General features: G+C 36.3%; 1 protein-coding gene across 1 annotated transcript in view; it reads left to right on the top strand.

Moving 5' to 3' along the window:
- RP1 (RP1 axonemal microtubule associated) overlaps positions 1 to 24,174 on the top strand; it is a gene marked incomplete at both ends in the record, with an annotated part of 183,132 nt that overhangs the window by 14,554 nt on the left and 144,404 nt on the right. The window contains 8 exon segments of the mRNA XM_079533866.1: positions 3,888 to 4,051; positions 9,711 to 9,843; positions 14,570 to 14,721; positions 15,374 to 15,452; positions 17,226 to 17,301; positions 18,601 to 18,677; positions 18,780 to 18,811; positions 18,950 to 19,084. Of these exon segments, the coding sequence (XP_079389992.1) occupies positions 3,888 to 4,051; positions 9,711 to 9,843; positions 14,570 to 14,721; positions 15,374 to 15,452; positions 17,226 to 17,301; positions 18,601 to 18,677; positions 18,780 to 18,811; positions 18,950 to 19,084 (848 nt within the window).

The raw sequence follows: 24,174 nt of genomic DNA, 5'->3' as shown, positions 1-24,174 counted from the left end.
CCCATGTTTTGTGCTAGTAATAATTGGATTTCTTGACTTGTGCCTTCATCAGTATTACATCTTTCCTTCATTTTACTGTTCAACATCCTGTATTATTCATTCCTTTTTCTACATTTATTGGATGTTCTGTTTATGTGCATTAAAACTGCCTGTAGGGAATGAACAAGTTCCATTACGTAATACTTGAAACCATGTTTGCTAGCCGTTATGGTACATTCATTTGCCACTCTCTGGCAAAAGGAGAATGTTTTCCATGAATACATTCCGAGATATCAAACACTTCTTCACGTCACGTGGAAGTAATCAGTTGATTTTTTTTATCATCTTACTTTACCTTTGACGTCTATTTTAGGATTTCAGATAATTTGGTTTTCCTCTATCTGATTATTGTCTTCAGCCTGTTAGTGGTATTTATTCGTTCAAGCAGTAGTTTTAGCAGTTTGTTTTAACATAAAGAATATCTGGTGAGCGTACTATTTTCATAAAAATCCCCAAATTATGTAAATTACCTTCTAGCAACTATGGTATTCTTTTCTTTATTATTATTATTATTATTATTTTTAATATTTTTTGACCTGGTAATATGTTTTTCTGTGCCATCTGTTTCCATTTGGACTCCAATCACACAACCATTATTTCTTCATTCTGTAAGACCAACTTTCCAAATTTTTCTCTTAGACATCATGTAGTGGAATAATGAATACCTGCTTTTCTCCATTATTTTCTTTGCTTCATCCATTTTCCAGGCTGTATCTTTAACAGGTTTCTGCAAAGCTGTGCTATTCTTGTTATACTAGATATGCTTGCATAGAGGGACTTTGATGGTGTACACTTATCCAAGTTTGTCAATTATAAGTGAGATTAATATGCCTGTCATACCTCACAGGAAGCTCAGTAAAGTAAATAACTGCCTTGGTAATAGAAGCAGTAAGCTAAATTCAGCTGTGAACAAAGGAGATTGCTGCAACTTTTAAGAAGGATCTTTAAGAAGAGTTGTTGGAAAATGTGATTCTGTGAATTATTTCTCTTCTTCAGGCCTAGCAGTTAACACTTATGTACTTCTGGTTTAATGTGTTCAAGCTGTGGCAATTCTTGTAAGGATGAAGTTTAATAGTAAGAGTAATTGTTTGGCAGTTCATTATTTAATAATGACAAAATAATTACTTATAACTGTTTATACAATATCTGTATACTCACAGTATTTTCCAGAGAAGTGCTACAAGGTCATGTCTTCAAAGTTGGGTAGTGGTGTACACTCCAAATTTACAGTAATAATAACATATTTCATATTCCTGCACCTAAGTCATACAACTTCTTTCATATTCTGTCTCCATCTTTAAAATTTTAACTTTCTACTTAGACCATTTTAGGTCATAAACCTACAAGCATTTTTCGAACAAACAAGTAAATACCAGAACACTACTCTAGGACAGATTAAGTGGAAAGAAAAAAATAGCAAATTTTAAGTAAATAGGTCATAGATCAGAGTTAGTCCCTAGGGTAAAATTTTAAGGACACAGTTGACCTTCAGAACCGTTCTGTTGTCAGTGCTAGTCTTCCACTAAAAGGAAGTGTTGTAGAACATGTGTAAAGAAATGCTATTCGGAAAGAGAGAATTATAGAAAAGTAGTTTTATGCTTATGAGAGCTGACAATTAAACTTCTCTGTATGGTAAGACTGACCTGCTACAGATGTTGCTACAGCAGTATTACTATGATAAAGCTGAATAATCAGTGTCTGGTATCCAGTAGTACTGGAACACCCCTGTTTGCAAAGATCGTATTACATATTTTGAATGATCATAATTTATCTAGTGAGTACAATTGTTTTCATCATAGTGCCTTGGGATATAGAAAATGTACTTGATTGCTCAAGATGTTGAAAATTTTTTGTGTCATAAATCCCAGCAGATAGTACACTCTACAAACTCACTGATCTTCAGTGATACTACTATCATTTCAAGATAATGGGCTATTCAGGCAGAGAATCAACAGATCCAGTGTTACAGTATTATACAGTATTTCCTAAGACTTATTTGTGTAACTGATGCTAATATATGTGTCTTTGTTAGCAAATAGCTTAGATATATGAAAAGATTTGTGGCAGTTGTAAGCTTCTTTGATACTGCAGTAAAAAATATTCACTCTGCTACTACAGGAGTGGGAGTTTTGTCCTCAAACCAAGGACTCTGCTAATGACTTCCTGACTCTTCACTCAAAGTCTAGGGAACAGTATCAATTTTAACAGTTTCTAATTCTACACCACTGCAATTCCCAGTGAATGTGTGATTTATGTACTAGCATAATGGCCATGCAGAACAAATGCTTATAGCAAAAGCTTGACTATAAGCAGGACTCTTAGATTCTACAATCAGACCTCATTAGAGGTTAGAATTTATAATGTGTCTTTACGGAGCATTTTCTTCTGCCTTTTATTAAAAGCAGTATTAATAATTTAAACATAGCCGCTAAGTGGTATGGAGGATGTAGATTCTCAACTCATTTACTTCCCAGACAGAAATTTATTGACACACACACACACACCTAGACTAGGTCAGCCTAATCTATTTCTTAAACAACTTTTCTTTTAGATATGGCTAAACATGAGCTAATAAAGGTACTAATCCTACCTTATTTTTTCTAGAATGCCATAGAAAACTAAATGCAAATTCCTCAAATCAGGCTTTTCATTGGTCCTCAAGTAATAGCCTGCTGTAGCTTTATCCTCTGTATATATCAATGTCTGTTCAATTATTTAAGAAAGTATGCATGGCTAACTCCGAAAACTGAGTGATACTCAAAATTGGTTTCACTGAATCTTGCAACAGAATTGTAGGAATTCTTATTGCCTGGAGTTTAAGACACATAGATCTATTTTAGGCACCTCAGTCAAGAAAAAAAAAAAAATCATTATGTCATGCCCTTTCTATCTTAATTCTCAGTGTTTTAGCTGGAATGGATATGATGAGAATGCTGTGATGGGTGGAAGAGTAAGTAACATCAGTAAAATGTAGTGTAGGCGGCACAGGCCTCCTGTAATTAGTAAAGCTCTTCAATGCTACTGTTGTGTTTTAAAGAATGTTCTCTTTTGAGAAATAGTTATATTAATCAGCTTGAGAGGTGCTTAAATGTTCATCATTTGAGATGGGAATCAGCTGTATTGGGGGTGAGAATGTCTTCTTAATAGTCCTTCCTAATATCCCTGTTAGTATGAAAAACTGTTATCAGCCACCCCTCAGGGATATCATTTCTCTTAACTCCATGCTCTTGATACTCAGCTTCCACTAAACCGAAGCCTAAATCCATATACTTGGTCTTGTTAAAAAGAAATTAACCTGCAGAAAGAGTATTGATATCTCAGGGTATAATGCCAACACTGCAATGCAAGGACATATTGGGCAATTTTGTCTGAGCTGTTACATCTGCATGGCTTTGCAGACATACAGTTCTATTCTTGAAGAGGTAACTTAAGAGTCCTTAATGCTTGAATCGATGAGTTTTTTCATTCCAGAGGTAACTTGCTGAGAGCCTGCAAGGGTGCCGTTACACAGCACTGCACTGAGTAGAGCTGACATATCCTAAACAAACAGGAAGACCTATTTCATGCAATTTAGTACAACATTTCAAATATTGTGTTTGAAAACTGATATGCAGTCATGCAATTGGAGTTTGTCATATAGCATATGCATACACAAAAGATGTAAATGCAACCTGACATTTCTTGATTTTCACGTGCACAACTTAGCGCAGTCAATATTTGCTGTATCTTTGTGAAATACGTATTTTTATATTTGGCATGATATTATTTAGAATTCTGATTACTGAAGTACACTTTACTTTGGAATCTTGAGCTGAAGTAATTCAGCAAGTCTTTTTATCTTTTGATAGCTAGGAAATGGAAGGTGTCAGTCCTCACCAGTGATATGCCATCTGCAGGAACAAGCTCAAAGGTTTATATCATATTGTATGGGGATCACGGCAGTTCAGGACCTATTTTTCTTGATGGAGAGAAGGGAAAATTATTTCAGAGAGGCAGTGAAGATGTCTTCACAGTAAGTAGTATATACTCATTCTGTTGCTTTCTTGTGTCTGGCTGGATTACATGAAATTTCAAAATCTATGCAATAAAAAAGACAGTCCGTTTTGTACTATACATATATCTGTAAGCAAGAAGCAGGACATAAATGGAGAAATAAAATAAATGTAGTATCCTTTTCCCCTAACCCATCGAGAAACTGGCTTGATTCAACATATTTCTGGTCTGCTTAAGAACTACTGATTAGTTTATATAGTGCCCAAAAAACCTGAGAACAATATTAAAAATGAAACAAGTGGAGAATTAGGGGATGGAATAAATTTTTAACTTTGTTAAATCTTTGCTGTCTGATTTCAATTAACAGCTCCCAGTTACACATGTAAATTCCTCCTCTACCAGTCTTGTTCCTTGGTGACTTAAATAAGCCCAAATAGGGTATGTTATCAAGAACTGCAGAGTTTAATTGTATATGTGGCACTGTCAATGTCAAGTCTAGCAGGTATCTGCTATAAAACCATGTAACAAATAACTATTTCCATCCTTAGCATCCAGGATAGCAAGTACTATTCTGACTAAAGATACTGAATGGCAGTATTGATCAGGAGCTCATCTATTTCTGCAATGGTCTCACAGCTGTCTGGGATGCAGGAAATTAAGTTCTTAGTTCTCGTCAGCTGATGGGCTTTCTAAGGAGAATCCAGCACCTCTGATATTTGTGCCATACTCCATGTGTGATATAAAAACAGAACTGAAACAAGATTGAAAGGAATAGATAAAATAAGTAACCAGGGTTAAAAATACTGTCTTCATAAGAAATGAAGAAGCTCTGCTTACTGCTCCCACTACTGCCATTCATTTAATCCTGACTCCTTAATCTTAAATGCAAGATGTGGAGACAGTCCCTGGTTTAGAAACTCAAATTCAACTCTTAGGTGAATTTCCATCGCACTGAATACAATTAAGGAGGGTGTACTTTAAAATGCATAGGAGTCAAGCCTCTTTGCTTGCTTTTTGTGCTAAATCCAAGTTAATTATGGTCACTCTGTATTCACAATGCAGAGAATTTGGTTCACACCCATCTTTATATCATAAATGAAAACATGGAAATGAATTCTGTAGAAAGTGTCAAAAGGACAGCAAATCAGACTACATCATAAAAAAAAAAAGAATGCAGCAATGAGGAGAGGCACTCATGGTATATTTCCAGCACCTTGAAGATAAGCTTTCTAACTCCACACTTAAGTTCATGACTACTTGTTTGAATTACCTTCACATAAAGTGATTCCCTCAGCACCCTATTATCTGTACTGGATGTACTCGTCCAGCCTGCCCAAGAGCTAATCTTTCAAATACAGCTTTTAAAGTTGATTTAATTGAAGCCATTTGTAAGAAGAAATGTCAAAGATGAACACAATTGTTCCAAAATTGTAAAGCATGCCATCCGAGAGGGGCAGGGAGAACTCAGAGGTAGTGGGAGGTGCCAGGGATACAGAATTCATTTTTCAGTAGGTCAGTGGTACAGATGCTAAACTGAGACATCCATTAGGGTCAAGCTATAATTATTAGTGATGCCTACAATCTGTATTCCTCTTCCACTGAGACCAGTATACACTGGGGAACAAAATAGCTGCAGCAGCATCTTGAATCATTTAGATGGGGCTACCAGGCCACAGGATTTGTCATTCAGTTTTTCTTTAAATGAGCAAGCATCCAATAATACCCTGGAGCAAAATATTTTAGAATCACTAGTTTAAATATCAGAGTAGTTAATTCATCTAAACTAAAATTTTACTCATAGTTACTAAATGAATTTTTGTTGTATCTCTTTTAAGCAATGTACTGTATTTCATCAGTGGCGTTCCTTTTACAGATTCATACAGGAAACATAGGACGTCTCTACAAAATACGCATTGGACATACTAATGCAGGAAGTTGCCCTGCCTGGCATTGTGAAGAGGTAAAAGAAGCGAGAAAGAATTTTATCCTTCCAAAAGCAGTCACTATAACAATGGTGTCAAAATATGAGTTGGAAAATTTCTTCTGGAGAAGTATGATAGCCTCAACAAATACTTGTAGCTTTGTTTAAGAGGTTATTTATTGTGGAGTGTTTTTTTTATGAAGAATGAGAGGCAATCTATCATCTTTGCTTGATTGCTGTTTAGTGAGAACTATATAGTGTATTTCTTTAAAAGTGCATGAATGAACAGTAAGGAAAACAAAGAATTGCTCTACTGTAGTCTGAGTCTACTGTAGCCTTTGTGTGCTACAGAGTGACCAGAGTTTGTTGAAACCTAGGAAGTCACTGAAGTCAATCTTGCCAACTCTTCAAATCTGCAACTGACTCCATGTTGTTATGTATAGCATCAGAGCTACATTGCAAGTGTTTATAATTCTGTGACTCTGAAACAAAGATAATGACAGATTATTTTCCCTCCTGACTTAAAAAAGATCTCAAAGCAGGCAAAGCAAAGTTGCTAGGATATGCAGCGAGAAAATTAGAAACCAGGATGGGTTAATGAAAGGCAGCTCCTGCTTGACGAACCCGATCTCCTCCTATGATTGAATGATCTGCCTGGTGGATGAGGGAAAAGCTATTTGATATAGACTACCTAGACTTCAGCAAAGTCTCTGACACTGTCTCCCACAGTATTCTCTTGGTGAAGCTGTCTGCCTGTGGCTTGGACAGGTATACTCTTTGTGGGTAAAGAATTGGTTGGATGGCTGGGCCCAAAGAGGGGCAGTGAATGGAATTAAATCCAGCTGGCAACTGGTCATGACTGGTGCTCCCCAGGGGTTGGTATTAAGGCCTGTTCTATTTATTATCTTTATTGATGACTTGGATCATCAGGGCATTGGGCACACCCTCAGTAAGTTTGCAGATGACACCAAGCTGGGAAGAAGGGTTGATCTGCCTGGGGGTATGAAGGCCCTGCTGAGGGATCTGGACAAGCCAGATCGCTGAGCAGAGGCCAGTGGGATGAAGTTCAACAAGACCAAGTCCTGTGTCCTGCATTTTGGCCATAACAACCCCAGGTATCTGCTTGGGGCAGAGTGGTTGAAAGACTGTGGAAGAAATGGTCCTGTGGATGTTGGTTGATGCTTGGCTGAACATGAGCCAGCAGTGTGCCCTGGTGGTCAAGAGGGCCAATGGCATCCTAGTTTGTGTCAGTATTGCTGGCAGGTTCAGGGAAGTGATTATCCCCTTGTACTCAGCTCTGGTGAGGCCATACCTTGAGTACCGTGTTCAGTTTTGAGCCCCTCCTTACAACAAAGACATTGAGACCACAGAATGTGTCCAGAGAAGGGCTGTGAAGCAGGTGAGGGGGGACTGGAGCACAAGTCTTATGGGGAGTGACTGAAGAACTGGGATTGATCAGTATGAAGGAGAGGAGGGGGCACCTTATCACTCTCTACAGCTCCAGGAAAGGAGGTTGTGGGGAGGTGACAATCTGCCTCTTCTCCTGGGTAACAGTGAAGTGACAAGGAGGAATGCCTTCTGGTTGGATATGATGAAAAATTTCTTCTCTGAAAGAGTGTTGAAGCACTGGAACAGTCTGTCCAGGAAGGTGGTTGAGTCACTGTCCCTGGAGGTTTTAAAGAAACGTGGAGATGTGGTACTCAGGGACACGGTTTAGTAGGCAACACTGGGAATAGGTGGATGGTTGAACTAGCTGATCTTTCTAACTAGACAATCTTTCCAACTTTAATGATTCTATGATTCTATAAAGTGAAGTGAATCAGCAAGTTCTGTTCCTAGTTTCTGTTGTTACACGTAACACATAGGTAATTGGATGGGAATGAAACTATCTGGATTTTAACCTTGATGTTAGTCATGTACTATGTGTGCCAATGATAGGCTATTCATGCCTGAAACTTTTCTCTGTTTGTGCCAGAGTTTCTCATCCTTCAGTTAGGAAAAAGCAGTTGATAAAGAACTTTAGATGCTTCTGATAAAGTCATTTTTTTCATTTGGGGCTGAAACTCGGTTAGAAGCCGAAGTATGGTCTGTGCATAATATACGTAGACTGTGTATGTATATCGTATATATATATTGTGTATATGTATAATATGATATATAGATGATACGTACTACATATATATATATATAATATGATATGTATATGCATAACATTGTATGACAAATCCATTTAAAATGAGATGTTAAGGAATGCTGACAAAAATTGAAAGAATAAAAAACATATTTTTCACTTTTCTCCCTTCCCAGCTAAGAAATATTAATTGAAATCAACAGTAAAATTTTAAAAGAAGGAAGGAGCCAAGTACTTTACCATGTTCCATAAATTCTTGGCTTATAAATTTTTTTTTGTGTTCTTACTGAACCTCTGCCAGTCGGCTACAGTTTTAAGACAGCAGTGGGTCATCCAGGGTTAGATCATTCTGTCTTAGTAATTTCAGGCACATAGTAAAAAAGAAATCCATTCAATAAATGCATTCTACAAGTAAACTAGGATTTTGTTAGGTAGAGAGCCAAAGGAGTACAACTACTCATTTTTAGACTTCAAAAATACAGAATGGATGAAACAAAATACAGAATGGATGGCCAGACGCTCACGTAATTGTTCTTTAAGAAATATATATTTTTTCTAGAAGATCTGAAATTGAGTAATCTATAACAGCAGAATTTTTATGGTTAGTTAGGCATGATACCTTCAGTATCCCATGGTTTCTTCAACTGTATCTGTATTGAGATGGTTTCAGGACTGCAAATGATCATGATACTGCTTCATTAACTCCAGGTTCCCTTTCAAGATTCCTCAGCAGATATTGACAGGATGAAGCGTACCAAGGTTTTCAGATAGCATGAATTTATTTCTTTAACTTTAGTATTAAAGCAAGCAAAAATAATTAAAGTGTTTCAGATAATACAGAATTAATTCAATATTCTAATTAAAAAGATTGGGCTCTACAAAGCATGAAGCAGGAATGAAGCTACAGGTAGAAGCAGTTTTTCTTCTCTCAGCAGTCTGAAATTATAATTTAGCTGCTAGTATAAATTAGCATAATCAGAGACTATTTTACTACATAACAGTCAATGAGATTCTTACCACAGTATGCTTTGAAGTACATAATAACTGGATCTCCTTTGATTCTTTAGCTGAAGTGCATGTGGTCCTTTTACTGCTGAGTACTGGAAGTTGGATATGGAAGAAAGTTTTATGGGGCAGACTAGAACTGGGTCCAGCACTTTCAAAGACTACTTATGTCAGAAGTAGTTTTGAAGGATTGTAACCTCTTCCTTTAATTCTTGTTTTAACAGTAAATTAAACAAAAGGAATAGATTAGCAAGCATTGCTGAACTTCCCAGTGAGAACTTCCCCATCAGTTAAGCTATGCCACTTAGTGCCTGCCTACCTGGATATATCAACTGCAGCAACAAGGCTGGATTTTGTCAAACTACACCTGAGCAGATAAACCCTGTTTCTTGTCTATGCTTTAGTTACTCTGCCCTGTCTTCCTGAATTTGATTGAGTGAAAAGTCAAATTGGGTGCAGCTGTATCAAGGGGGCAGACGTGTCCCAAATGTGTGCTTTTGTGATCATGGCACAGAGCTTAATCTGCACAGGTTTCAGCAGCATTCTACAGCTGTCAAATTCTATTCTGTCTATCTGGACTCAGATCAGTAACTTAAATTGCAGTTTCTTTTTCTGCTTTAGGTGCAGTTGCTGAATCTTTTCTCAGGGGAGCAGTTTTCTTTCCCTGTAAATCGATGGCTGGCCTGGGACCAGGCTGATGGAGAAATATCCGTGGAGCTTCCTGTATTACATCAGGGTCAGCCTGTTCTCCCAGGTAAGCACAATACCACATCAGCTAAGTCAGACCACAAGAAGATGCTGCTAGAGATTGTCATTTCTTTTCATCAGTCCCTCTATCACTTTTTTTTTTTGCAGTCATATGTTTTCTGTGCTGTTTTCTTGTGGTTATTGGGTACGGTCAGATAAAAGGTTAAGAATCACCAGAGAAGAGTTAGGAGAGTCTTTACTGCTTTGATTTCACAGATCCTTCAGAAAGATTAATGATTTGACAGAATTTTAAGCATCTGTGCTTTAAAATAGTGGCAATAGTAAAGATATCTCACAGTTATTGGTTTATATTTTTATTTTAAAAAAACCAAAAGTTTTTTAAACAAAAGAAACAATTGTCATAAGGTCATCGTGAGTAAAGTCAAAGACTCTACTTTCAGTAACTGAGAATTTTAGCTCTACTATGACTATTTTAGACACTGCTTTATTTTCTTTCATAAAAATAGCTGAGACAGGTTTCCAGAATATTTATAATTTTGGGGTTTGGAACAAAGTAATATTCCAGAAAATTATATATAAAAAACTCCATCACTGATATACTAACATCATGATTGTACCGTAATTCTGAATGTCAATGATGGGAAACACTATCAGAATTATCCAGCATTGCTGCTATTTACACTGCTTGAATGCTCTGTTCTACCACACTAATCCCTGTTACCCATGCTGGTTGTTTCTATTTTTTCTTCAGTGGTGGTAAGGGTATAGAAGCAGTATGTGCTTTCTCTTCCCATCGCTTCATCTGGCATTGCTCTTTCTTAAAGAAAGTACAAGAGAAGAACAAGATTGGTGTATCCTATGAGGGGTATGGGCGAGAGATCAAGAATGTGAGGGCAGATGACAATCCTGTAGCGTGTGAAGATGGAAAACTTATACCATCATCGATATTACTTGTGCTGAAGCTTTCACTTGAGAAAGATTCACACGAGACATGCTCTGGGCCCTCCACTCCTCCCTTACCAAAAGATCAGATCAGCTGAAGATCTGAAGGACTATTGGATGAGAGAAACCCTCTTTCAGAGTTATCCAAAAACTGTGGAACCCCTCCCTCTCTCCTCCCTCTGCACCCCCTTTTTTTCTTACCAGAGTGTTTAATACTTTATCAGTTTCTGGTGATATTACAGTACCTTTTATTGATCATGAAAAATTGAAATGGTAACAGCTGTTGCTGTTGGATTGCAGAACAGAGGAAGAGGCTATAAATGAAATAGAGGGGCAGAAGTCCAGAAAATGGCAGATGAATATTGGCAAACATACCTTTCAACAGTAACTCTAGTAATAAAGGGCTAGGTGACTTGAAGCTCCACTTACACTTGTGGTGGCTGATCATGGAGATTAAGACCCTGGAAAGAAGACCAGAAGAAAAGGCCTGTGCCTCATTAATATGTCTTTAAGAGAAAAAGAATAGAAGGAAAGGTTCCCCCTGTGATCTAGTTAGTAGCTGTAAATGTTTCATGAAATACGGTAGAGTGGTGCTGGGCAGACCTAAATACACTAATCTGTGATCCTGAGTGGTTATGATTTTCATATCTTTGAAGGCGTGAAAAGCCTCTGATGCAGTCATCCTTTGTCCTCAGGTTTGATTTCTTTGGGAGAATTTGATATTATTAGTAGAGGGACATACAAACACCAATCAATACAAAACACCAATCTTTTAAATACATGTTAATTAACGTTGATTAAAATGTTAAATTGAATATGCTCAGCTTCCCTACATGCAATATTTGTTCTTTCCTACTGTTCCCTTACTTAATACTCAGAGACCTTGGCCTTTTTCATCTTACAATTTTTGAGTCCTACTTTCTGAGTAAGTTGTTCCGTTGTTTCTGAAAGAAAGATCTAATGAAAGATTTTCATTATCATGTACTTTTGATGCATTATAATGCACAACAGCATACTTAAACCCATCCTCTCAATCTGTATTTTGCAGTTAATAATTTCTCTCACACAGGAAAAGAAGAAAAGGACCATGTATTTTCTCAGTATAAGAAGGGTCATGCTGAAGGCTTTGGAGAAGAGAGTTTCATCTCTAGCTTAGTAAACGAAAGACAGCCTCTGTGTCTTTTTGCCAATATTATATATCTGCATAAGACAGTGAAAAGAGAAAACGGCTTTTAACTTCAGGGAAGATAGTTTGATAACAGAATAAGGGAAGAGGTATGGATTCAGGCTGAAAGAGAGATGGAGAGGCCCTTTAAAACCAATTTCTGAATAAAAAGAGGCTGAAGCACTTTCTGATTTAACAGTTTTGTGTTCAAAGAGAAAACATCTGAATTAAGCTGTTAAGAAGTATTACATAGTGACATCACGACTCTAATTCTGAGTGACTGACCACCATTTGTTTGACATTTTATCCTCACCCATCCTACTTTTTTTTCCCTTCTGATCATGTCTTCTGACACAACCTTTGATTATATGAACTACTTGAAAGGGGTAAATCAGAGTTACAGTGTTTGGTGACTGGCAATCCTCTGCTTTTCTTGAAGTAGAAACTGTACAGCGGATTATTTTTGCTGGAAGAAGTTGTAGGACTGGGGAGGATTGTTGATCTGGAGAAGCAAATTCTCTTTTGTACTTCTCCAGAAAATGGGGAACCAGTTCATGTGGGTACTGCAAGGAAAAATTTGGAGAAGTAATGAGATTGGGTGGTGACATGGTGAAAGATGAAGATAAAAGGCAACGTTAAGTGCCAGTTGTTGATACTCAAACATTTGAGGTAGGTGTACTCTGGAAAAAAATAGTACATGACTCTGCTGTTGAAGACTGTCAAAAGCTTCTGTGGCCTAAATGTGGCTAGCTTTTGTCCGAATGATAATAGTTGATCTGTAGTGAGGAAAGTATTCTACCTCTTTGTTCTGTCTTTCCTTATTCATAAGTATAGGGGAAAGAATAAATTTTGCAAATAATCTTATTCCCGAAATTCTCTAATTTCAGACTACCACGTTTATGCATTTAATTTTTTGCAATTATAGGCAAAAGTATGTGCAAAGAATACAATTCCTTTTTCTTAATCTCCATTCTGCACACTGTTCTGTGAAATGCCTAAAAGAAAGGTGAGTCACCTATCTATGTCTTAGGATATAAGAACTATAAATACTTATGCTTATTAAAATCAGGGATTCTCCCCAGGTTTATGAGAGTTAAAGAGGAGTGCGAAAAATTGTGAACATTCCTTGCATTTTTTTATTTAGCTATTTTAGCTATTTTAAACTTCTACCCTGGGTTTATTAATAATATATATCTATAGAACAATACTCCAAAGGAATGCAGATGTACCTTATGAGTATTTCTAAGCATTTAGTTCTGATACTAGAAGCAAGTTAATCCTGTACCACACAGCTCTGTGCAGGCACGTAAACACCATCTGTGAAGAGAGTCTACTGTTTTAGCTAGATTGGTACCTTTATCAAGGCTAAATTATTTTAAGTCAGCTTGTGTAGTCAGCTAAGCACAAGTGCCGTGTGAATAAATGTGAGATAGTCATAAAAAAAAAAAAAGAAAGAACACCTAAAACAAGCATTGAGGGAAAAGCTGTAAATAATTGCAGATAAGGACTTATTATGAATAAATGCCTACTGCTTATTGAAAGAAAGTGTTTGTCCATCAGCAGTGAGATGTGGGAGTGACCTCCTTCAGGTGAATTGCAGGAAAAATTCTTAACATACTGGAACTGGGAACTGATAATTGAGTGCTGTTAATGATTTTGTTGTTCTGGATCCAATTGCCTAGAAAGATTTTTCTTCCCGTAAGGCAAAATAGCACAAGGACACCTATATCAGGAGGAAGAGCTTGTGTTCCAGAATATGAGTTTGTTCTCTCCTCATTTCATTCTCTCTATTTCATTTGGTCTAGTTAGCATTGTCACTATATGTTGGCATAAACTTTGCCCTTCCTTTGTTTCTGTTAAGGATTATCATTACATGCTTTTATTTAAGTTTAAGTTTTCTGGAGTTCTAATATCCACATTCTAAAAATCACTGATTTCTATTGATATACACATTTAATGTGTCATAGTCTTTATTCCAAATCTGTGGGATTTAGACTCAAGTGTTTTTTTGTCTTTTTGTATTTGGGTTATTTATTTCTTTTAAATAGTCTCTTTAATAAACTTAATCCCATTTTGTTTTTTTTTTTCTGACATATCTACAGACTTTAAAGAATTTCCGTATGGAATGTCATAGAGGAAGTCTGTATTAACCTTTTGCAGGAAGCATAAACTATTAAATCTATACATCTTTCTGAATTCTGAGGTCTGAGAAAAGTAAAATTTTGTGCTGGATTTTTGTTTGTTTGTCGAACCAATGCATTCAAAATGTTAATATATCCTGCCGCTTCCTATAGTTTGATGCCACTGCTTATGGTAAGCCTGATCTTAGGCTTCAGCTATTTACTTTTCAGCTTGGTGATGATTTCAGATGCTGCAGCAGGACAAAATCATACTATTGTGCATTTTGAAGTTCTTTTTGTGTACTGGGATTTAAAAACAAACAAACAACAACAAACCCAAACAAACAAAAAAACCCTCATAAATATAACATCAAAGCAAGTTTATACATTTTTTTCATTATTTTACTTGAATAGGATTTTGAAGGTTTTACGGTCTAACTGCCCTTGACACAAATGTATTTGGAGTCTACAGGCACATTTGCAGTTAGATGCTATTCTAAATATAATAATGTTTAATATGAAAAGTTGTCAACTTCTATTGTCAGTGACTGTCTATGAAGTGCATGTGACAACAGGAGATCTGTGGAATGCTGGAACTGAAGCTGATGTGTATATTTCTATCTACGGAGAAAAAGGTGACACAGGATCAAGACAGCTGGTCAGGTCACAGAAACCCAAGAAATTTTTGAAAGGACAAGTGAGTACAAGAGCTTTTTCTGATTTGTTTGTGTGTTTTTTCCCTCTCCAGTGGGCAGTAATGCTGCAATTATGGGAAATAATTGCTGCATTCCTATGTTATTTCAAAATTCCACAATTAAGCCAAGATTACTTTCCAATGGTACATCAGTGGTTTGCTCACCAAGATGAGCAGAATTCTCATTTATAAAATAGATAAACTGTGCTCTTTCATATTAAATATTTAATTCCTTTATCATAGAATCATAGAGTGGCTTGGTTTGGAAGGTACCTCAAGGATTGTCAAGTAATTCAATTTAAGTTGATTTAACAAATTAAGAGAAAATTAAACTTTACATTTTATGTCTGCATTCCTAGTGTTGAAATCTATTGCAGCTTGTAAAAATTTATTCCAAATTAAGCATTGAACATGTTTTTATTCTGACTCTCATCCCATTCATCTGAGTGGAATGCTCCCATTAACAAAGTGATGAACCTTATTTATTTTGTTTCAGGAAAACTGTCCCTGATTTATTCTGGAATTGTCATTAGATGATATTTCAAAGGGTGTCTTTGAATGAAGAGTTTTCTGGGCTTAAGTAGGACATTAGATTCTGTGGCTGAAGAGTGTTTTGCTTTTCAGATCTTGCTGAAAATATGTTGATTGATTACAGACTGACATCTTTCTTGTGGAAGCTGTGCACCTTGGCCATTTGTACAAGATTGTTATAGGACACAACGGTCTTGGATCAGGTCAGAATTATCTCTACTTAGTCCCTGAATATTACCTGTGAAGTTATTCACCTTTTCATAGAAACAAAATATATAAAATAGAATGTATGACAATGTTCCAGAAGTGAGAGACAAAGTGAGAGACTTCTAATGGCACTTTTCAAGTGACCTTCTTATATGAATATCAGATATTTTGTTTTCACTTTCAGTATTCTGTCATGTATTATGTTAAGTATACCATCAACAACTGCTCTTGCAGTTTTTGACTAATCCTAATCAAAAAGTGTAAAGATGAGGAGTGTCTGCTTGAGGCACTGAATGTATCTCATACAATCGAAGTTATAGTAAAATAGACTAATATTCTTTTAGTATTGCCAGTTAGATCCTAAAGATGCAATTGGATTTTTTGTTTACAGTATCTGGCCATTAGACAAATAATAATAATAATAAAAATCAAAGTGCTTGCAGTCACAGGATTTGTTTTGTAAAATCTTTTGCCTAAATATTGTACAACAGAGCACATTTTTTGAGCCACGTATCAGAGCTGTGGAGGCAATGTAAAATGTGTTGTAGGATAGTTCTCTACCTGACTTTCTCTCTTATGCACAGTCATGGTCCACTCTTCCCATATTTACAGATAGAACATCTAAGCTTTTTCTTCCATTTGTTTCAGAAACATCACATTGTTTTTAGTCTTTTTCCGGGAGTGCCCATAGCTGGGTGCCTCTAATCAGAGGCAGTGCTCAGATACCTCTGAGAATGAAGAAATAAAGACAAGGTTTTCTCTTAGCAGCACTCTTCGCTGCCCTACATCTAGATGAAGAATTGTTGAAAATTTTGTTTACTTACTTTGTCACTTTTTGTGGCTGCTAACTGACGTAGAGTGCAATTAATGAATAAGGGTTTCCTTTTGAATAAGATGATTAATAGAAAATCCCTAGAGATTCTTGGGAGTCCTTGTTCATAAGATTATGTATGTCTAGAAAGGAAAACAACTTTGAGGAAAATCTTCACATGAAGAAGATCTTGCTTTTATTCTTTACCCCCAGTGCCATGTAGTATGAATTTCTCAGTGAAAATCTGCCCTTGATTATCAGCCTTCTACTTTAAGGATCCAGCTTACCACCCCCTTTGTTCTGGGCTCATTTGAATGACATTTTTGAAAACTGGGGCAAACTGAGGCTTCTCATGAAGCTAATTATAAGCCACTGATTCTAGAATTTATTATTTAAAAAGCAGATGAAATGCTAGTATTGTGATAAGCTGCCATCTAATCTTGGTGATATTTCAATCAGTAAAGCAAAATAGTTTAATACAATGAGTAAATGAGGGGAGATGTGATCTTAGAGCCACAATGGCCAGGTAGAGAGCTAGCAGCTTTGCTGGCCCACCTCCAAGTTCTACAGTACTTACAGCATGTAAAATCTTTAGTCCTCCCTGTAAGTGCAGCCTTGACTATAGAATGGAGCTGCAGATTTTTCAGTTTCAGTAGAATCAATCATAGAATCAATCGATCATAGAACTACCAAAGTTGGAAAAAACCTCGAAGTCCAACTATCCACCTATTACCAGTATTTACCTACTACACCGTGTCTTGGTACAGCACCTAAATATTTCTTGAACGCCTCCATAGATCATAACTCACTGGGCAGCTCATTCCAGGACCCAACCACTCTTTTGGAGAAGAAATTTTTCCTAACTCCCAACTTGTGAAGAGAGAAAGCCATAGGAAATCAGACTCCACTAAATTGGCCTTTCATTAATTAACTTTTAATTTTTTTCTTTAAATACAAGGAAATGGATGGTATCTGGACAAAGTTGTAATCAAGGATCCTGTAACAGATCTGGATTATACTTTTCTTTGCCACAGGTTAGTGGTATTTGATTTTAAATACATTTCTAATTGCCCATAGATTTTCTTCTGAGATGTACTTTCAGATGAAACACTTTTCCTAAAAAAAATGAACTGTAATTATTAGACTCTTCTCATAGCTCTCTGAGTTGCACCTGTCCCAAACCTCTGGTGAATTTCAGTTGATGAAAAAGCAATAAAAAATTCTGCCTTGGAACATTTCACTCTTTTACCTAGTGAACTTTGTAAGAGATGCTTTTTTGGCATATTCTTTGTAATGAGTACTTTGGGTCTTACACCTTTGGATGCATTCTTCTGCACTGTGAGGTGGAAAGGTTTCTCAGCAGAGGCTTGCCTGGGAATTTGTGAACTTGGAGATCTTGTGGATCTCAGCACACCTTTTTCTTATTCGCCTTGCAGCCTTGGGTTGCAATATATCTTGAAGCAATCCTACCTTCCCTGCCTTTTGCTCTGCAGGTACTAATGCTCTGTACTGCTCTGAGTCTTCCGCTCTGTAGCTAGCTTATTTCTGATTTTATGTGCTCCTGGTGAAGTCCCAACACCTTATGGAATAATTATAAATGATAAAGTGCAAATACTAACAATGGTACAATCCAGTCGTGTGAGTCTAGCTGCAGCTTGCCAGTGGCACCTCAATTCTATTTTTCTTTTCTCACTTCTCCAAGTGAATAAATAAGTGCCTGAGACAGCTCAGAGTGAATGATGTGCATACTGAAGCTGATCTGTGTGTAAGGGCTTTCTGCCTATCAGACACAGCACCTCATCTTTGCCTGACCTAATTTTTATTCTGTGTTCTAGATGAGATAAACTGCTATGAGGAGATCTATAACGCTAGTTTCATACATAATTTAGGGAGAGTTCAAACCCATTTCAGGCAGAAAAATACAGAGTATGTGCTAGTTATTGTTAGAGCTTGATGCTATTCTTGCTGGTGCTGCTCCTATAATGTGTGAATCCTTCAGGCTCAAATGTAGTACAATAGCATTGTAAAAGCATGGTTCAGATGTGATAAGGGTGTCTGTGTGTGGAACATGTAACGGTTCACACCTGATGTAGCCTTCTTGCAGACAGGACGAGAAAGCATTTTGATCACTGCAACTTTGATTATTGGTGAGATCAATATGACAGCTCTAATCTGTATTAACTGCCTTAAGCCCTTCTATCTCTTTCTGTTTAATCAAAAAAGAAATGGAACAACAACAACAAAATTCAATACCAATATTCAAATACCATGTATACAGTATTGTAGAAGTTGCCTGTCGTAGTGATTTTACTGAAAAGTGTTCTGTTTTTCAGATGGCTGGACAATGGGCAGGACGATGGCAACATTGCGAGAGGACTGACTGTGACAGATGCCAGCACATTTCCAGGAAGTAAGTGAAAATCGGTGAGGGGGAGGACCCAGGCTCACAACAACTGTGTCAAATGGAATGAGGATGCTTTGTAAATTAATCATATGTTTTTTATCTATATAGGGAAAGAGCTGGAGATGAAGAGAGAGGAAACTGTAAGGAATTACTTTTATTTTTATTTAGAGAATTCTAATTGTACTTTGAGTGAAACTATATCAGTTGTTCTCAAGTATGTCAAACTCTTGTATATCATCTTCTCATAAGTCTTTTCTGCTTGTTGTTTATAAAACCAGTGGGCTGCTGAAAAGTGGAAATTTCAGGAAGGCAATAAACTTCAGCTTTACAACAGGCTCACCCATGGTTTTGTATGTCTCTATCCAGACAGAAGTGTTGATGCTCTTGGTGACAAGAAGAATAAATATGGTAAAGTATTTTTCATGTGGGTGTATGCATAAAGATAAGGAAAAGGGGACTTCATATTTCACTGTGCCTTGTGTTTGATTCCTGTCGATATAATACAAAATTTTCTTCCTTAGAACATTTACATACACTCTAAGACACACGTAATATACTTTGCTTTAATATAAAGCATGAAATAATCTGATATGTTTTCTTGCCACTGTCTCTCCCTTACAAAATATAAACTTTCAGTCATCTGCAGTTTGAGCAATCCCACAAAATGTCAGGCAAAGACAGACATAATCTGTTGTAAATAGATCCATCCAAGCTAACAAATTAAGCTTTCCATGTATATTTTATTCGTAGAGGGTATATATATGTTGTATATGTATATTACTTGTGTATATATATGTGTGTGTATATTATGTGTATATAAAAATATACACACAATTATGCACATATATATACACACACATCTTTTGTTTCCATCCTTGTCATCGACTATAATGGCACTCTTCCTGTTCTTTCTCTATATCAGTTTCTACCTTACATGTTACTAAAACTTATTAGAGCTAGTTTCATATTAGGCATGCATTTTTTTATCTTTGTACTGATGGAGTTGCTTGGCCTTTCTCGCATCTTCCTAGGGACCTTACATACATCTTTTTGTAAGTGGTAGCACAGAATCCTGCAGGACACACCAAAGATTACATGGAGAGCAGGGGAATACTCGTTAACATAACCTGTGGAAGCACCTCAAAAAAGCTACATTGGAAGTGGCTTTTACTATATTATAGCAAAACTCCTTTTGTTATCAGTTTTGGTCCTTTAGTTCAAACACTGGTGATTCAAACACTGACTAACTCAAATCTTCTCTCTGCACCTTTAGTATTAGAGAATGTCTGAAATATTTGAAAATACTGGCACCAGAAAGGAAGAGTGTCCTTTCTTTTGGAAGCTCCATTTAGGAGCACAAAATGTGGGTTACCTGGTGACAGACCATACTGTCTGCTCATAGTAATTTGTAATCTTTCTAATTCACCTTTGTTGCTTTTTAATGCTATGTCTTCAAGTGTTGTTTTGTGCCAGATTTGATTTCACAGAATGCCACAGAGTTCACAGTCTCCTAATGTGCGGAGTTCAAGTTTGTACTCCAGGCTGTTTCATCCCCTTTTATAAATTCTTCTTTCATTATGTCTGCATTTTCAGACATAAATGTGTGAGATATTTATTGCATTCCATACTGTTCTAGTACAGTTTCACCTGCTGGATATACATCAGTGTGTGTAAAACTGTGCAAATATCAAATCTGTTACACAACCTTCAAATATAATCAGTATCATTGAAATAATTAAATATATTAGAAAGACAATTAGATCAAAACCAAACTGATATCTTTCTATCTAAACTATCAATTAATCTAGATGGGAAGTCAGAAGAGCAGACACTGTCACCCTATGTTCCCATTTTTATAGTTCAGAGTACAGAATCAATACTAGTACAAAATGGATACAAGCACTTATCATGTCAGCCTTCTTCCTCCAGAATAAGATCTTTCTCTGACAATTTCTTTCAGATTTATTTGAGTTACTTAAATGTGCAGTAGGCAACAGAGTGGCTAGATTGGTCATGTGCAACAGAAATCCATACATGCTGTCTTGGGAACCGTTGTTGAAATTTTCATTTAGGATCCCTGCTTCTTTTTGTATGCTTTGGAATAATGTCTTCCAATCTAAGCTATCTACTTCTCTTTTCAAATAAAAAAAAAAAGATGTGTTTCAAATACTGGTAAAACTGCTTATTTGTCTTTAGCACATCTAAAGAAGTATAATATAATAGCATAAAAAGCATTGAAGGAAAAATTCGTAGGTGGAGATTTGTTCTAGTGTTTTTTAATTTCTTAGGGAGCTTTATCTCTATTGTAAAGTGGAAAACTCATTTGTGATTGTTATGTGTCCTCCATCTCTTGCCCAAAGGGCTGGAAAACCCATCTATGTCATATAACTTGTGACATCATTCCCAGGGCACAGTGATCACTGACTGATAATCCCAATTATCCTGATGAGAACCTGAAAATCTTATGTCATGGATACCACAGGAGTCCTCCAGAGACAGCTGCAGTGTGCAGATTGGGCAGCATAATGTCATGGTACATCGATTTAAAAAAATCATCTGTTGCTGCTGGGAACACTAAAATTGGCACAGCTTTAGTTTCCATCAGTATTTCTTAGCTATAAGGTAATTCTTTGGAATACTGATCAGATTTGAAATTTTCAAAGCCGTGAGCTATTCTTCAAGGTTTGCTTTAAAAAAATCTAGTATGAATACACATATAAAAAAAATATTCTGCTCTGCTACCTGAGAGCTTCATGTTACTTGCATGATTTGTTATTTACCAAGTCATTCATTGCCATAGTATGGTGTGGTTAAATACATCATAGATCCCAACTCCTTTTTACAGATTTTTTTAAAGCACGTATGCTCCCCAAGAGACATTTTTTCCTTGTCATTAACGTCTAGAACATTTTCCTCAAGGCAGAAAATTAGATAGTTGTCTCCAGGAACCCTCTCCTAAAGGAATGAGGAGGGGGATTCATTGATCAGCAAGGTCAAACTGTTGAGTTAATACAATTGAAAATGATACATGATTGGTTGTAAATAAACAAAAAATATGAAAGAATATACTTTCATGCTCCAACCTTTTATTTTTTTTTTTCATTTAATTCTAAGGACTTTTCAATGTAATTGTCAAAAAAGGAAATATTTCCGTATTCAGAAGTCATCAGATACCACATCTTGCTCTCGCTCTTGTCAATGGCTATGCAACTGGAAAGGTAGGAGATACTGCTTCTGGTTTCTGCTTCATAATAACATTTCATTGTCTGATTAAAAACAGTGCTGTTTTTATTCTGCCTAATACATAATCATGCTTTTAGGCAGTTAAGGATCTAGAAAGTGCGGAACTGAACCCAGGAAATTGTCAATAGATAGGCAAATTTAGGGCCTTCTCTCTTTTCTCACAGTTTACTTTTTACTTCTTCGTAGAACTTTTAATAGCATACATAACTTAGTGCAGGAATAAAGAATCATTCCACGCCAGTTTATATTATGTCAGCTTACTATATACTGCCGAGGTACCTGGAATACCCTAACATTACCTCTTTTTGGATAAGCATCAATTCTAATACTGATTTTAATTGTCATTGTGGTTTGTCTTTTTTTTTTTTTTTTTTTTTTTTGGTCTTTTTATGTAACCTGCCTGTTGTAAATCAGCTGAAGAATTCCAGATTTATTTTGATCCACACTGGTTCTTAGTCATACTGTTGTCTTTCTTTCTCAGCACTTGGAGTATGCAAGTAAGCTGTAGAATTAAATACTTTCTGATGAAACTTTTTTTCTGTTAAAGAAAGGAGGTGGTTTTTTTTTTTATTATTATTTATTCAGAGAATAATCTCATAGGCAAACTTGGTCCTGTTCTTTTCTTACATTATGTGAAATAGTATTAGAGGGAATAAAGTACTCTCAGTAGAGCTAGATCTCTCAGTGGGAGCAGCATCAGCCTGCCAAGCGAACTGTCAGACCTCCTTGCAGGACTTTCTAGTGCTCATGTTCATTACTGTAATTCCATACAGGGAACACCTTGCAGTCTGTCATATTATAATATGTCTTACTACAAAAAGAGTATTAATTGGACACTTAAATTTAAGCCTTCTCTCTCTCTCTCTCTCTCTCTCTCTCTCTAATGAGTATTTCACGAGTTTGAACAGCCTATTGAAAATCTGGATCTCTATTTTCTTGTTTTCAGTCTTGCATGACTTATCTTTTCAGATAATATGAGAACTGTTGTTATGTGAAAACTTTTGAGGTCCTTGAAATGCCAGCAGGTAAATGTAAAGCAAAATGTCAATACAAAAATTACAGTTGACCTTAAAGTACACATTTAATTACATTTTTGAGGGGCAAGCTAGCTCAATTCTTTAACAATCACTTCAAAAATCCAGCCAGTTTGTCCTTTACTTTTGAAAGTAGATTAAAGTTGATAGGCAGGTTTTTTGAGTATGAAGCTTTTTTTCAGAAGGAAATGCCTTGCAAATGAATTTTTTTTTTTTTTTTTTTGAAAGTGTGATTCTTTGAAGTCTTAATAATATTGAATCAGAGAGTCATAGAGAACCATAAAATTCTTTGGGCTGGAGCTGACCTTGATCACCTAATTCCACCCACACCTGCTGTGGGCAAGGCTGCCCTCTACCAGCTAAGCTGCTCAGGGCTCCATCCAGCATGGCCTTGAATACCTCCAGGGATGGGGCACCACAGTTTCTCTGTGCCAGGGCCTCTCTTGGTGAAAATTTCCTTCCTAAGGTCTAATCTAAACCTATCTTCTGTTAGTTTTAAGCCATTACCTCTTGTCAGGGAGTGTAGTGAAAAGAAAGAGTATATCCATTTGTCACCCAATATGTTCTGATGTTTGAAAAAAAAATGAGATTATGTAAGCCAGAGGACTTTTAAGTTTTAAGAGTTTGAGCTGATTACTATCACTTTACATTTATTAAAAAAGTAGTTTTCTTAAATATGTGAATGATGATGGAGTTAATTTGTTTAAACACTTGTTTTGTATATTGTCTTTCATACAGTGAAGTACAAAGTCTGCAAATCTGAATAGACAGACATGAATATTGTGATGCTTTGTACTTTCATATAAAACCTCTGACTCTTTGTTTTCTTGAAACGAACATAAACTACCAAGGACAATCACTATTTGCCACCATCATGCAAATAAGAGTAGCAGAAAGGTCATTTTTGATCTATGTCAGTTTTAAATTCCATCCTTCTTTGCCAGGTTTGTCAACTGTGACTTGACTCTCTGCAGTTGAGGTATTCTGGTATCTTTCAAGTTATTCTCAGATTTGTTTCATTTTAAGATGAACTGTTTCTGTGCTTAGAAATACAACATTTTAGAACTTCAGTATTAAGACTGCAAATGTGGAAAATATGGAGAAATTTGCCTTCTAAACTGGTAGAATCATGGAAAATCAAGGAGTACGGAAACCATGTCATGATACTCTCTGTTTTGGATTTTGCTATGTCTAACAGTTAATATAATTTATTATTCCTCCTTTGT

Source organism: Tetrao urogallus (assembly GCF_951394365.1).
Source record: "Tetrao urogallus genome assembly, chromosome: 3".
In the NCBI taxonomy this organism is placed as follows: Eukaryota; Metazoa; Chordata; class Aves; order Galliformes; family Phasianidae; genus Tetrao; species Tetrao urogallus.
Note: the sequence above shows the minus strand (reverse complement) of the source record. Positions and strands in the feature narration are given on the sequence as shown.